We start from the raw sequence: 15,951 nt of genomic DNA, 5'->3' as shown, positions 1-15,951 counted from the left end.
AATTTCGGCCTTTGCGAATCGCAAACGGTGTATTTGCATGTTTTGGTATGCATCAAAATTTCGCAATTTAAGGAATCTCAAAAATTTGCGATTCCTTATTTTACCATAGCATTTAAGGAATTGCAATTTTGCGATTCCTTAAATGCTATGTATGTATCATTTTTGAATTGCGATTTTTGGTTAAGAAATCGCAAATTACCACCAACTTGTAGTTAATGGTAATCTGCGAATTCTTTAAAAAATGCACAATTTGGCATTTTTTAAGGTGGCATGTGACGCACACACATGCCCATAGGGCATGTATGGGCGCCATATGCACACACATGTACATTTCAGAGGTGCAGCAGGGTGTCCTTGAGACACCCCTGCACCCTTGAAATTATTCTCAATTTGCGATTAGCAAATTGCGAATCGCAAATTGAGATTAATTTCACAATCATTCCTATGGGCCAGGAGGCCCATAGGAATGCATGGGAAATTATTCCTTAATTGCGAATTCGCAATTTGCGAATTCGCAAATAAGGAAGATTAAGAAATCGCAAAAAAAAAGCGATTTGCTACATACATTCCATTTTGCGATTTCTAAATAGCGATTCCTTAAAAATCGCTATTTAGAAATCGCAAAATTGAATGTTGATACATCTGCACCTTAGTTTAGAAATATACAGATCGGCTTTTGTAAGGAGGTGGTGATCTTCAACTTGTTCCATAGGTAATCTAAACTCTTCCTTGGCAGCAAGGCTTCAAATATATTTCCAAGGCGTATCTACCATTTTCGAGTTTCACAGATTCCCTACTAGAAGCTATATATTTTTTGGGCCGTTTTGTATAGACCTAACTAGCCTTGAAGGTATTGGAGCACTTTACATGAGCATTGGTAAAATTACACAAGGTCAGAATTGTTTCTTAGGCACGAGGAGATTAAGTGATTTACCCACAATCAGCGGATCGAACCTGGTTTCCTTGTTCCAAAATGAGCAGCTCTTGCCCTTACGCCACATCCTCGGACTTTGTAGCCATTTAATATTTGGTATTGTTGGAACCCCGTCATGAATCTGACTAAACCTCCGGTTCCTCGACTCATCTAGCGGTGGGGTAACCGTTGAGTTTCCAACAGCTGAGCCTCAGATGTTTTTCACATCTGAAACATCTGACCAGCAGCCCATCTACCAGAGGGTCGCCAGCTCAACGCTTCTGAAGGCCTCCCTATTAAGGCCTGGCTTCTGACACATATCTTCTTGCCTGGGAACACTGTGCGAGGCAGTGCGGTCGGATGGAGGAGGAATGACCAATACCAAACTGGTACAGAAACAAAACTTTCCAGTGAGTTGAGGCCATTGATTCCTCTGCCAGGTGGAAAGAAGTAAGTGTCACCTCACTGCCAGGTAAAGTAAGAACATATTTTGAGTCCAACTCACAGGTTTGTAGAGAGAAATGACTACGAGGCCCAACTAACATGACCATCAAAAGGTGGCTTAAAACAAGTAAAAAGTAATTATTCATTCATCCCCTGCAATTAAGGCAGATATTGATTTGCGTATATCCATGGTCCACTGCCCACCCAGCTAAACTCTCCCAACCTGAAATGATATAACAGAATGTTATCACAAATCAAAGAAGACATGTCCACAGTTTTGTGGCTCATCTGATTACCATTACTACTTTGGACTTCTCTGAGATGAAATGAAAAAAGAAACATTGCTTGCGTTCATGGAAAGGGGTCATAGGGAACGATATACAAAGTGCAGTTTAGGAAAAAACAAGATTGTGCAAAATGCACACTGACTAATTTTTGATCTGCAGTTCATTTTGTGATTCAATGGATGCATTAATCAATGACATCACAAAATAAATATTCGCAGAAGATTGGTAAACCACCTACATTACAGATATTAATGATGCTGGGCCCTTTGTTAATGACTTTCTATGTAAGGATGAAGAGCTGCAAGGGATGGCAGACGTCCATATCTTCAAAAACAACAGATAAGACATGGAGCTTTCAGTGGTGCACTGCGCGACTCTCTGCTCCCTCAAAGGTAACTCATGGTTCACAAGAGGAAGCTGACACGGAGTGACAGGTTCCACTTTGGGAATCCACTACCACCCCAGGTCAGTTGCAATTGTAACTGCGGTCTCAAACCGCTGATGTATACATTTGTTCCTTTTTCAAGCCCTGTGCTATTTATGAGTCAGAAAGGGTCGTAAAAGTCATTTAGCAAATCAGAAAGATTTTTCCAACTGGCAAAATGGCTTTTGCACACTGCAAGACTGCATTTTTGCTCATTAAGTGAGTTATTTGTTGAAATGCAGGCTTTACAACTTGAACCCACCTTTGTACGTACATATGGCCTTCGATTCATTATCTCTTCAACTACAAAAATTCTTCGACAAACAACTCTCCCTAATGCTCTGGAGCTGTGCTATTGAAACAGACATACCCAGTCACAAACTGGGTATGGCACTGGACATGGTCACAGGTCAGAGAGATCATGCCTTTGATGAGCTAGGCAGGTGGTTGTAGGGGAAAAAGCTTCCAGGCTTCCATACGGGGTAGCAATTATGAGTACTAAGATGACAATCGGGCTCTATATGTGAGAGCAATAGTTAACCCCTTGCGTGCGCATGATGGAACCACGCCGTCATGAGCCACGGGCGGTGTGTGCTCATGACGCCGTGGTACCGTCATGCGGCTGCCGCTCCGCCTACATGGCATTAATTCCCTGCCTGTGCGGGTGAATTAATGAACGGACGAGGCAGTGACGGAACCACGCCGTCATGAGCACACGCCGCCCATGACTCATGACGGCGTGGTTCCGTCACGAGCACAGCAGTGCCGCGCTCAACCCCCACAACCCCGCGTCGCAGAGAAATTCGCGCCACGGCAAAGGGGTTAATACTGAGATTTCAATAGTGATCAATGTGCACGGAGTACATTTTAGAGAGTGGTATGGCAATAGAGCTAGCTAAGTGAAGCAACAAAATATACCTCATTAGTTGTTTTACTTGTTTTTAACGCTATTTTTTTTATTTAGCTATGTAGACTTTTTACTACTTCAAGTTTTTTCTCTCATACTTACCTTTCTCATTTTCCATTTTTATCTTTTCTTACTTACTTTCAGTACTCATTTTTTTCTCTTCAGTTGCCTTTTTTCTTTTTCACCATGTCCTACCCTCTCTCTTTTATTTTGGTTAGTTGTCCATTTTTTTCTTATAAAGGAGGACATCCAGGTGCCCATCTTTCTCCCTCTTCTCCCCTGCTTTCTTTTACATTGTTAATGTTTTCCTGATCCCCTTTTTGCGGATTATTTTTCCATTCTAGAATTCTTAAAAATGTTGACTCTTTCTTTTTATAGAAATGTCACTGTTGAAGTGCTGAACTGAGAAGTGACTAATTCGAAGTCTGATTAAAGAGAGCAGAATTAGTTTATATCATTTCTAGCCTAATTTTTCTGCATCCATGTTCACTTCCGAAAGAAGCAGTTGCTCGTCTCTCATGGTCGTTCTTTCCTTTTAGAACCAAGATCTAAGGGCCCTAAGGGCAAGACGTGCAAACCCTTCTTGCTGCCACAGACGCTGCCATTTGCAAAATCGGAGAGTGTGCAACTGCATAAGGGCCTTTTAGAATAGACAAACACACCATTTACTCATCCCAAGAGTTGGTGAAAGCTGACTTGCACAGGTAAAGCTGTCCTCATGAGACACTTTCCTCTTCAGAAATTCTGTCATGCAGGTTGGACCTAAGGACTACTGCACCCCCAAACCCATTCCACTCCGCATTGTGTCTTGAAACAGGAAACATGTTTTTGAAGTAGTGCCTGTTCCTTTAATGGAAATGGGATGCCTTTTTAAAAAATAAAAAATCTCCCTGTTTGGGAAAGAAATTAAAATCATTGAATGGATGTGTGCAATCGCTTGCAGGCCTTCATCTCTGCATTTGTTCTAAAACATGTTTACTGATTTGGGACAGCAATTGACGGGACAGAGGTCTGCAATCCTTTGCAGGACTCCATCTTGCCTTTCAAGGCCAATCAATGGTGGGTCCAGGGTTGGACTGGCCGCTAGGGCAATCAGGCACTGCATCAGTGTGTGTGTGTGTGTGTTTGTGTGTGTTTTTAGCAGTTGTGGGCCGTTTTTATGGCCAGGTGATTACCAGTGTTTCTGAAAATATCTTTAGCCACCCTCCCAATCAACTTCCTAACGCACAAGTTACTACTTGTGTAACGATATATCTGTAAGAGACATTAGTTAGTGATAGATTCCTTACCTTAGAATATCCCCAGGCGTCAGACTGGATCCGGAAAATTTTGCGTAGCAATACCCCTGCGCGCCGGCAGGCGTCGTCCGCGGCTCCGCGTCCGTCGTCGGCGTCGTTAGCGCCGGAATGACGTCGTCGGAGTACTTAGACGCCGCCCTCGCTCGCTGACGTCAGTTCTGATACACAGCTTTTCCGCGCCAGATACGCAGAGCCATGATAGAACCAACACTGGTGCCATGAAACTAGGGCCCTGAAAGGGGATGACCTTAACCCTAGATATCGGTTCGCAGAACGGGGAGGATGGGTGGGTCAGTAAGGAATCTATCACTAACTAATGTCTCTTACAGAAGTAGTAACTTGTGCATCTGAAACAGACACATTAGTGATAGATTCCTTACCTTAGAATAGATACCCCAGCAATACCAACCCTGGTGGTGGGTCTGTGAACCAATAATCACACCAGAAAGTCCTGGAGGACGAACGGCCAAACAAAGAGCCTGAGTAAGAAGACGGAGAGGACAGTTATGAAGTGGCTCGAATGGAGCACACATCAGAAAGGTAAGTACAAGGTTCAAGTCCCACTGAGGCATCACGAATGGAACAGGAGGGAACATGTGTGTGATGCTTTTCAAAAACCTATTTACAATGGGGGACTTGAACAAAGATGGCTGATCAGGTAGCCTTAAGAAGATGGAAAGGGCAAAAAGGTAGCTCTTGATAGTGCCCAGAGCAGAGCCCTGCTGGGCAAGAGAAAGAAGGAAGAGGAGAACCTCAGAAAGAGGTGCAGAGAGAGGATCCACAGCCTCTGCTGTGCACCATGCCACAAATCTGTTCCACCTGCAGGCGTATACCGACATTGTGGAGGGATGCCTGGCTGCCAGAATGACATTACAGACTTCAGGAGGCAAGTCAAATGGTCTCAACTGTCGCCGCTCAATCTCCAAGCTTATAGGTGGAGACTGGACAGGTTCGGGTGGAGGACCGTCCCCTGCTGCTGCGACAGAAGGTCCTCCTGAAGAGGCAGAAGAATAGGGGGATCGACAGACATGCTGAGTAGCTCTGGATACCAATATCTTCGCGCCCAGTCCGGAGCCACAAGGATAACCTGGGCCCGGTCGCGCCTGATCTTCTTCAGCACTCTGGGCAGAAGCGGTATAGGTGGAAAGGCGTACAACAGACCGCAACTCCCCTTGCGACGAAATGCGTCTCCGAGCGAGTGCCGCCTTGGAAATTCCAACGCGCAGAACTGATGACATTGCGCATTCTCTTCTGTGGCGAATAGATCTAACCAAGGCTCTCCCCACTGCTGAAAGAGGCCTTGCGCCACGTCCGAGTTCAGACGCCATTCGTGATCCATCATGCACCGACGGCTGAGTTCGTCCGCCCTGGCGTTCAGAGAACCTGCCAGGTGTTGAACCACCAGGGTCACGCCCTGATGTTCCAGCCACTGCCAGAGGCGCAGAGCCTCCTGGCAGAGGGTCCACGACCCCACCCCGCCCTGTTTGTTGCAGTACCACATGGCGGTGGTGTTGTCCGTGAACACCTGCACTACACTCCCCCGGACAGAGGGGAGGAATGCCTTCAGTGCAAGTCGGATCGCCCGCAGCTCCAAGAGGTTGATGTGGAGCTGGGACTCCGCCGGAGACCAGAGGCCTCTGATCTCCGCCTCTCCCATGGGGCCCCCCCAGCCCCGGAGGGACGCGACCGTCACAACTACGTGCTCCGGTTGGGGTAGGGAGAGGTATCTGCCGCCTACCCAATCGCGGTCCGTGAGCCACCACTGCAACTGTCTTGCAGTGCCCTCCGAGATCAAGACATGGTCGGACAAGTTGCCCTGATGCTGGGCCCACTGAAACTTCAGGTCCCACTGCAGAGCCCACATCCGCTACCGGGCGTGATGCATCAGAAGGATGCAGGAGGCCATCAGCCCCAGAAGCCGCAGAGTCAACCTGACCGAGCCTCGGGATGTAGGCTGAAAGACCGGAATCAGAGCCTGAATATCTCAAACCCGCTGTTCGGGAGGATAAACCCGAAACTGCGCCGAGTCTAGAACCGCTCCGATGAAGAGGAGCTTCTGAGAGGGACACAGGTGTGACTTCGGCACATTGATGGAGAACCCCAGCAAGTGCAGGAGGTCGGCCGTAGTCTGGAGGTGGCTGACGACTGTCTGGGGTGAGCCCGCCTTCAACAACCAGTCGTCGAGGTAGGGAAAGACTGAAACCCCTAACCTGCGCAGATGAGCTGCGACCACCGACATCACTTTCGTGAACACCCATGGGGCGCTGGTAAGGCCGAAGGGGAGCATGGTAAACAGAAAGTGCTCGTGGCCTACTGTGACCCGCAGGTAACGCCGGTGGGCCGGCAGGACGGGGATGTGAAAATAAGCATCCTGCAAGTCCAACGCTACCATCCAGTCTCCAGGGTCGAGGGCAGCTAAGACCTGAGCCAATCTCAGCATCTTGAACTTCTCCTTCCGGAGGAAGCCATTGACGTTCTGTAGGTCCAAGATAGGGCGTAGGCCCCCTTTGCCCTTCTTGGGAACCAGAAAGTAGTGGGAGTAACAACCACACCCTACTTCTGGCCCAGGAACGCGCTCGATGGCCCCCTTGGCCAAAGGGCCCAAACTTCCTCTTGCAGAAGTTGCAAGTGATCCCCCGACACACGGTGGTACTGCGATGGCATGGCTGGAGGGGTCGCCTCGAAGGGGAGGGAGTAGCCCCTTCGGGCGATTTGCAGCACCCACCTGTCCGACGTGACAGTGCGCCAGTGGAAGAGGTGATGGCGGACCCTGCCTCCCACTGGCGTCACATGGGCCTGAAAGCACGGACTAGGAGGGTTTAGAGGCGGGTGCTGCAGGGGAAAGTGTGGACTGGCCTCGCTGTTGTCCCCGACCGCCGGCACGGCGGTTTCCACGGCCGCCACCGCGCTGTGTAGTAGTCTGCGATGCGTGGCTGGCAGCACGTGTGGGAGCGCCCCTTCCTTGGCCACGAAAGGAGCGAAAGGCACCCGTTTGCTGGCGTTGGACCGAGAGGCCCAAGGACTTGGCCGTAGCCCTGGAGTCCTTAAAACGCTCAAGCGCATGGTCTGCCTTGTTGCCAAATAGGCGACAGCCATCAAACGGCATGTCCAGAAGGGTGGCCTGGACATCAGCCGAAAAATTGGTGGACCTCAACCAGGCGTGGCGTCGAACTGCCACCGTCGTTGCCATCGCTCTGCCCAGTGAGTCTGTGGTATCCAGCCCACACCGGATGGAGTAACGCGCTGCATCTCGACCCTCCGCAAGGGCTTGGGTGAGTTTAGCCCGGGCCTCCTCCGGGCATTGTGGCAGCACGTCCGCGACCGTGTCCCACAGGGTGTGGATGTAGCGGCCCAAGAGGCATGCAGTATTGACAGACCGCAGTCCCAAACTCAGGGACGAGAACACTTTCTTTCCGAATTGCTCGTACCTCTTGGATTCCCGATCGGGTAGAGCCGTCGGGAATGCGGTCTGGGAAGTGGAGGCCGGGATGACCAGGCTCTCGGGTGGGATGGGTGGACAAAAAGCAAGGGTCGCCCGGGGCCGGGCGGTAGCGTCTGGCCACGTTCCTATCCACAGGCTGACCTGTGGCGGGTTTGGACCAAGTGCCCACAAGAATGTCACACAGGGCCTCATTAAACGGCAGCAGAGGCTCAGTGGAGCATGCCTGCGGTTTAAGGACCTCAGGGAGGAGGTTAGTCCTCACAGCAGCAAAGGGGAGCGTCAGGACCAAGGCCTTGGCTGCCCACGTCAACACTACACTGTAGGCAGCCCCCTCCTCCGTAGCCACGGTGGGAGGGGAGACAAATCCAGTGTCTGGCGAAGTGTCAATACCACTGGCCTCCCCAAGCTCATATGTCCAGTCCTGTTGAGACTGGCACTCCTGTGCCAGAGGGTCCATAGACCCCTCCCAATCACCCTCATCACCCATCTCCTGAAGTTCAGGGTCAACGGATGGGGCTGGTTCTTGGGAATAGAAATCTCCAAACGACGTCGAGAGCGGCGCCCAGCGGCGCCGCTCCGGCACTGGAACCGAATCGAGTGGAGGATTGGGGACGGCGCTGACAAGCGGCGCCGGGGGTGACACCCGCTGGGCCGGCGCCGGCTAGGTCGTGAGGTCGACCGGCGACAACCCGTATCCGGAAGTGGATCCAGTGAGGGCCTGCGGCGCCGGGACCGAAGTCGCCGGCGGCGCCGGGGCCGAGGCACCCGGCGGCGTCGGAGCCGAAGCACCCGACCCGGCTGAGGAGGGAGGGACCTAATGGCCATGAGGTACCGCTCGACCTCCTCCGGCATTGCATCGTGCCCAGGGACCTGCAGGTGTGGGGCAGGATGTGGCGCCTGCGACTTCGTCAGAGCCGCGTGGGTGGTGTCACCCGAACCCCGGCCGCGTCGTGCGAGCATCGGGGTGGGTCGAGTAACGATGACGTCGCTCCGACCTCTCATGCCTCTTACCTGAGGAAGATCCCGACGACCGATGCCGACTCCCGGAGCTACAAGGACTCCGACCCCGCGACCGGTCCTTCGACCTCCTGTGGGACCGGGACCTGGAACGGTGCGGGACCGACTGCCGGAGCTCCAGTCGCTTGCGGGACCGCTCCCGCCTAGCCTTCGACGTCAGGGCCCGGCAGTCGGGGCAGGTGCGGTCGTAGTGGTCGAGGCCTAGACACTGAAGGCACCGGCGATGGGGGTCGGTAACCGACATCAGTCGGTCGCACCTGGAGCAAGGTTTGAAACCGGGCATCCCTACCGGCAACGTAGGAGTCCAGAGACTCGAGAAAGAGATGATCAAAAAGATCAAAAAGTTTAGTCAAAAAGTGGCTAATGGGTAGAGCTTCTCCGGATCTGCGCTAGCTGGCGCTGAAAAAAGAAGAACTGACATCAGCGCGCAAGGGCGGCATCTAAGTACTTTGACGACGTCATTCCGGCGCTAACGACGGACGCGGAGCCACGGCGACGCCTGCCCGCGTGCAGGGGTATTGCTACACAAAAGTTTCCGGATCCAGTCTGACGCCTGGGGATATTATAAGGTAAGGAATCTATCACTAACGTGTTTCTTTCAGATCACTTATATATGCTCAATTACAAGGTGTCCAGAAGCCTTTCTTTATAAATATATTTATATGCAATCATCTTAACATTGGTACAATAGACCAAAAAATGTATGTGAGAATTCTATCATAAAGTTACTGCTGTTTGTTTTGAACAAGACGTTTAAAGCAAATCATAAAAAAACACAGCTGTTAATAACCCAAATAGATTAAATCAGTGGTAACACTCCCCCAGCACTCACCTTCTGCTGAGAGTACCCAGAAGCTTGGAGCTCCAGCAGTCAGCTCAGCCCCTGCTGGGAGGGTTAGCTGTAGAGAGTACTGGAGGGTCTGGCCGGGTGACACGGTCAAGGGGGCAAGAGGAACACTGGGGGCAGATGTAGGCAGCTTTGGTGCTTTTACTTGCTGACGTCTGGACAGCATAGGGTCGTCAACCACATCAAACGCTTCAGGCTTCAGTATGGGCAGCTGGAAGACATATCAAGTGAAAGTATTAGCTAGCCTGGTCAACCAGAAGTTAAATACATTATTATATTCAAGTTAAATATATTACCAAAATCAAGTTGAACACATTACTATACCCAGGCACATCTTCATGCTTAGCTGGTGTCCTGTCAAAAGATCCAAAGTCTTATGACCTGGCTAACACGGACACTCATTTTAACGTAAGGTTACCGTCTCCACCAATCGTACTGCAAACTATGTCATGCTGCAGCCTTGTTACTGCAACAAATCCAATGCTTAGCAATCCCTTCAACATTAAATGGCGTAAAGCACAATGTGTTCAGGTTCAGGGCATGCTATGAGCACTGGGTTCCCTCTAATTATACCAAGTAGCACAGAGCATAACCTGGGAATCTTTGCTAGATTCAGCTCCCATACGTGTAGTCCTAGACCCGCTGGTTCCAGTGAAAGCAGTATACTGCTGGTGGGCAGGGGTGGCACAATCGATTTATAGCTGGGAGTGACACCACCCTCTATCCATGTATTGCTGTTGGTCTTTGAGATAATCCTAAGGACTCTAATTGCAGTCAATCATTTCTTAATTCATAGTTTTCAAGAGACCTGGGGCTAGATGTATGTACAAGTGGTCGCAATTTGTGACCACTATTTTGTCGACCCATGTGGTGAATTGTAAAGTGACCTACGTACTGAAAGGTCATTTTGCAAATTACAGATTCGTAGTGGTCTGCTATTCGACCTACCTCATGAATATTAATGAAGTAGGTTGCAATTTGTGACGCACTAGGATTTGCTGCTATCACAGGGATGGTCGCCTGCTGGAGTCAGCAGACCATCATGTTATTGCTTTTTAAATAAAACAATCATTTTTTTTTTATTGCAGCGATGTGTTTAAAAATAAAAAATTAAATGATTCATATTTATTTTTTAAGAGCACTGGGACCACTGCCAGCTCTTAATTTTTTTTTATTCTCAAAGTAGAAGGGTTTACATAGGGACCTCTTCCCATTTGCAAATGGGTTACCACTAACTTTGAGTTGGTGATAAAGTACGAATGTTTTTAACCGCATTTCAGCCACAAAACAATCGCACATACCACCTCAATTTGGTATTTGGCAAGGACGCCCTAAACATGACCCTTCCTAATACCAAATCATTATAAGGTCCCGAGTCAAATTGCGATTTGGTAATGTGTTACTGTATTGCAAGTTGGGTGTGATACACTAAAAATAAAAGACTTTTTGTGTTGTCAAACAGCCTGATTCTGCTTTCGCGAATCAGGCCATTTGTGACAGAAAAAAGGAGTTGTACAATTAGGTCTTGGTGCATTAGTATCATGCATAGTCATTGCAGTATATTGCTGTACATTTTACAGATAGGAAGCAATTAAAGGGCTAAAATACTCTCTGCCGGGCCTGCTAAAATATACTTCAGCAAGAACCAATGGTTAGGCCAAAATGGTTGAAACTGGTTTGTGGGGTATTACCTTAGTCCTAACAATATTATCCTGAACAAACATACTGTACAGCAGGCCACGTAGAATGAATGAGAAACTGTAAACATTACACACATTAGAAGCACCTCTTGCTGAAAGAGAGAGCTGTTGAGAAATGGGGTAAGATGAATTGTTATGGTAGCAGGTGACATTAATGCCCAAGCTGGCCGTTGTAGATGTGTGCTAGGGATTTGACACTACAAGATGAAAATCTAATGAAAATTAGGTTGTAGAGACAAAAGTTACTGCAGTCTTTCATTTATAGTTAGTGGGAGCCCAAATCCTTACTTTTGTTTATATGAATGCTTACTATTCCTGTAAGGCAAGCTTTCTTTAAGAGGAACACCCAAGACCAATTTACAGATTTCTTGAATGAGTTATTCATATTGGTTATAATATTTTTCCCATGAAGAACTGTGTCACATATTTTAGATTCTGAAATTGTTGTACAAGTTGAAAGCTGTCGCGAACTCTTAAACTTGTCAGTCAGTGTACTAAAAATAATACTGCCTGCTCCACTGGTGCTTGTTACAAATGCCTCCTCTAAAGTGTTTAATACCTCTAATGCTGTCACTTGGGGATGACAAGCAATAACGTGAGTTTTGCTAGAGCTGTTTGCTGATATTATCACAGACCTGTTGCATGTACTGTAACGTAGCCTTACATCCCGTCTTCTTTTATTGGAACATCATGAGGTTGTTATAGCAAAATGTAACGCTGTTTGATCAAACCAGTTATAGCGGGTAGCCCACAACCTTCGAAAACTTCCACATGATTTGACTAGGACTGTGTAGAATGTTATTATGTTTTCTAAATTCAGAAATTATAGGAGTTGATTAAAATAGAATAAGAGAAATAAAAGGAAAATCCAAGAATCTGTGAACTACGAAGTTTACTCTATGCACCACAATTGCATGTGAAAATGTTAACACAGGATTGCAAAGGAGCAATCTAGGTTTCTGAAATATATATCTCTGAGATCCCCTGGAGTAGATTCCCTCTAAGTGCACTGCAGAAAAAATACTGTTAATGTCTAAAAGCTTGAGTGGTTTATAGTTCTCTTCTTGCTTGAGAAAGCCAGAGCAGAAAAAGAAAGGTAAAAGTTGGGGAAAGCTCCAGCGTTGAATGGGATACACCATCTATCAAAATATAAATAAATCATTTGAATTGGATGCCATATAGCCAGAAAGTTGCCAACAATATATTTGAAATTCACATAGCTTGGTACTGTAACCACCAGGAGACGATGGACGGAGCAATGAAACATTTCAGACACTCACCCTCAGTCACATATCAGGGTTACATTCATCATTGTTCTTTAGCTCACTTCTCCAACCCACTTCAGACTCAGCTATATGCAAATCAGTCTTGACCCTGTGCCTCATGGGAACAGTCTAATCCAAACTGCCAAGCCATGTCTTCCCTGGACCGGAAACAAGCATCCTGGGACTGGTTTTGTGGTAACACCCCTCATCAGCCAGGCTAGCTTGAATCCAGGGGCTAAGTAACAAGGAATACCCTGCCAACTTTGGGTGAACAAATCCAACACAAGGAGATGATGGACGGATCGCTGAAATGTTACTGTAACAACACTAACTAAAAAGACAAAACAGAAAAACAAAAAAGATATATCTGTATATTCTTTATGCTTTCAGTAACCTCTAATAAAAATGTCAGGAAGGATAGGATCATCGTTTTTCCAAACTCTATGCTATGTTTCTGAATGGGTTGAGGACACTCAAGCAGACATGTCAACTAACATTAATATACATGAGAAATCCACAATTAATGATGGGCCAACGGTATCTCTGGCTACCCTCCACCTGGGTCAACCAAGCCTAGATATGGGACTTGCTAATTAACGCAGGATTTATGTGGACTCTTTCAGCGAGAAATTCAGTATTATAGTTCAATACAGGAAACACAGCCACAGAAAAAAGTCAAGGTGTGAGGAAAATACTTTGAGAATCATGCCCATGGATTAAAGAGCCAGCCATGTATGAATTGTGGAACAATAAAACACAATGAGCGGTTCCACAAAAATAACCACCGTGGTGTACATTGTTCTGATATTGCCACGTGAAAAAGTCTATTAGAAAAAAATACTTGATTGGTGAAACAAAGGTCAAGTAAGTTTCTGAGATTCCGTAAAATATCTGACAGACATGAAATCTGAGCGACCTACGAGGCTTTTAGCAGCACGTTATTTCAGTGGCCTCGTGTGTATTTGGTATTGGTGATTATACACAGCCACCTGTGAAAATAAAATAGTTAAACTTCTCGTTCAATGTGACAAAGTCATGCCTGTCATGCCTCTGTAACACAAATTAGTCCTCAGGGAATTCGCTAATGCAAATGTACTAAGCCTGTGGGTGAGCTTCAGTGCCTTCATCATTCCTGCTAGCAACCTCTGGTTTACACTGGGTTTAAGCTTGAAATCTTACCCGGTGCTTCATATGATAAAACTATCAATCACACTTTTAATACGTCAAATGCATGATCTGCAAGAGGAGGATTAATTGGCTGCAACCAATCTTCAAGAGCTTCTCTCCATAGGTACCAAGGGCTTTAGTGTTGGCAGCGCCCAGCGTGCCAACCTTTGCAGGCCCCCCAGAACATGGTGGCATCCTTCCCCACAGATCCTTCACTAACACTCTCTGAAGGTACCCCTCATCTCTGCTTAGCTACTCTCTCACATTTAATTAACTTCTTTTATATCGCTACTCATACCAATAAATGGTGTCAGATAGCCTTACTTCACAAACACATATTATAGAGAGACAATGAATGAATGTGAAAATCAATGTATAGGAAATGTTACATAACACAATGAAGGCCACAAGGTCTAGGAGTCACGTCACCCATATTGGTAGGTATTATATGTTAAGAATGCTTCATCTGATGAAACAAAGGGACAGATGGACTAAGTTTGTATGCAACACAGCATAGTAAACTAGGTTGATGTGATGTGTTGTGTGAAAAGGAGAGAGCACAGCAGTGCAATCTCTACTAGGATAGGACACTGTTGCTTCTTCCCCTAGCACTGGCTTACCGTAGACTGCCTTGCACCAACACACACACCCTTGCGCCATAGTGCCAGGGAATGAACGTGATATCAAGAATAGATTTTGCACTGAAAGGGTACCCTTTCAGTACAAAATGCTAAACTTTGACAAAGTTTAACACTTTACAATTTGTATGTGTGCTGAAAAGTTACACCGGCTTCAAACGGGTGTAATCTTTTCACACAAATCCCTTTCTACCAATGATAGTAGATAGGGATAAGCTAATCCATAGGTGGTTGCATAGGAACGTCCATGTATCTCCCATGAAATATCCCCTTGACACAAAGTAGTGCAAAGTAGAGCATAGTGCTACTATGTCTTACTTTAGGACTACTTTCCAACACAATTCAGGATTTGTCCTGGAATAATAATACTAATAATAATGAGCATTTGTAAAGTGCACGGCTACCTCAGGTGAGGGGTCCTGGCGCTACTATGGCAGAAAGCAGGGCAGAGGGACCCACAAAAGTATTCCTGTTGCCTAAAAAAAACAGGTTTTAACTGCCTTTCTGAAGTCTAACTCCGAATTCAGCATGCGTAAGTGGGGAGGCAAGTCGTTCCACAACTTGGCCGACCCCACCGAGAAAGATCTGCCCCCCCTGCCTGACATTGGAAAAGCCGGGGACAGTGAGGTAACATCGTAGAATGGATCTTAAGTTCCGCACTTGGCAGTTTGGCCGCAGTCTCTTCCTCAAGTAGAAAGGGCCCATGCCATGATAGGCGGGCGAAGCCATTGTTAGGGCCTTGTATTCAATCATCTTGGCTATAGGTGGCCAGTGGAGTTGTTTCAGGTGCGGGGAAATGTGCTGTGCAGAGTGGCCTTGCAGATTAGTCTGGCTGCAGCATTCTGTACCAATTGGAGCCTCTTAATCAAGAATTCAGGAAGGCCAGGTAGGGGCCATTTGCATAGTTGAGATGAGAAGTCACCAGGGCATGAACCGTGGTCTTTCTGCTTTCTTCCGGCAAGAAGCCCAACCATTTTCTGACGGTTCTCATCTTCCCGAAGCAGGCTGCCGAAAATTGCCTGACTTGGACCGAGAGGGAAGTAAATCCCAAGGCAACACTTTGCACCTGGTTTGTGTTACTGTTGTGATGCAAATGTGGCCCAAAGTGTTGGTAAATCTGCCCCACAAACTCATGATATAAAACATAACACAGTGGTTAGGGTTGTCTATACTAATAAAAATGTACCACTACCCAAACAAAATCCTGTTTTAGCAACCGTAGGTTGAAGAAAAATTGAGAAAAACACATAGGTTTTAAACCTATGTCTTGAAATTTGTATGCAGCGCTTTTATGTCAGTTCATACCTCACTGTGCTAAATTAGAAGGATGGTAGCTTAAGTAGTGCAAGTAAAAGAATGATCTCTGTGAGAAATAAAGCTACAAATTGCTATCTACAAAAACACAAATCTGTGATATGCACGCTACATGTTGTGCTTTGCAGCAGAAACATTAACCCTCTATGCTGCTATAGCATAAATCAAAACTAGCACTAGACAAATCACTGCTCTCTCAATCAAGTGCATTAATCAGTGGTGGCTGGCATATACAGAGGGTGGGGGCGGTTAAACAAAAGAAAAAAGAAATGCACTTACCGATCCTGA

The 15,951-nt window shown here is 47.0% G+C and overlaps 1 protein-coding gene across 1 annotated transcript in view; it reads right to left on the bottom strand.

Annotated features, from left to right (window-relative positions):
- Nucleotides 1-15,951, bottom strand: part of NHLRC2 (NHL repeat containing 2) — a 927,811-nt gene that overhangs the window by 97,308 nt on the left and 814,552 nt on the right. The window contains exon 10 of the mRNA XM_078643860.1: nucleotides 9,565-9,790. Within this exon, the coding sequence (XP_078499986.1) occupies nucleotides 9,565-9,790 (226 nt within the window). The remainder of the gene's footprint in view (nucleotides 1-9,564; nucleotides 9,791-15,951) is intronic.

This window comes from Lissotriton helveticus, chromosome 5_1 (assembly GCF_964261635.1).
Source record: "Lissotriton helveticus chromosome 5_1, aLisHel1.1, whole genome shotgun sequence".
Taxonomy (NCBI): Eukaryota; Metazoa; Chordata; class Amphibia; order Caudata; family Salamandridae; genus Lissotriton; species Lissotriton helveticus.
The sequence above is the reverse complement of the archived record's forward strand: the minus strand, read 5'-3'. Positions and strand labels throughout refer to the sequence as shown.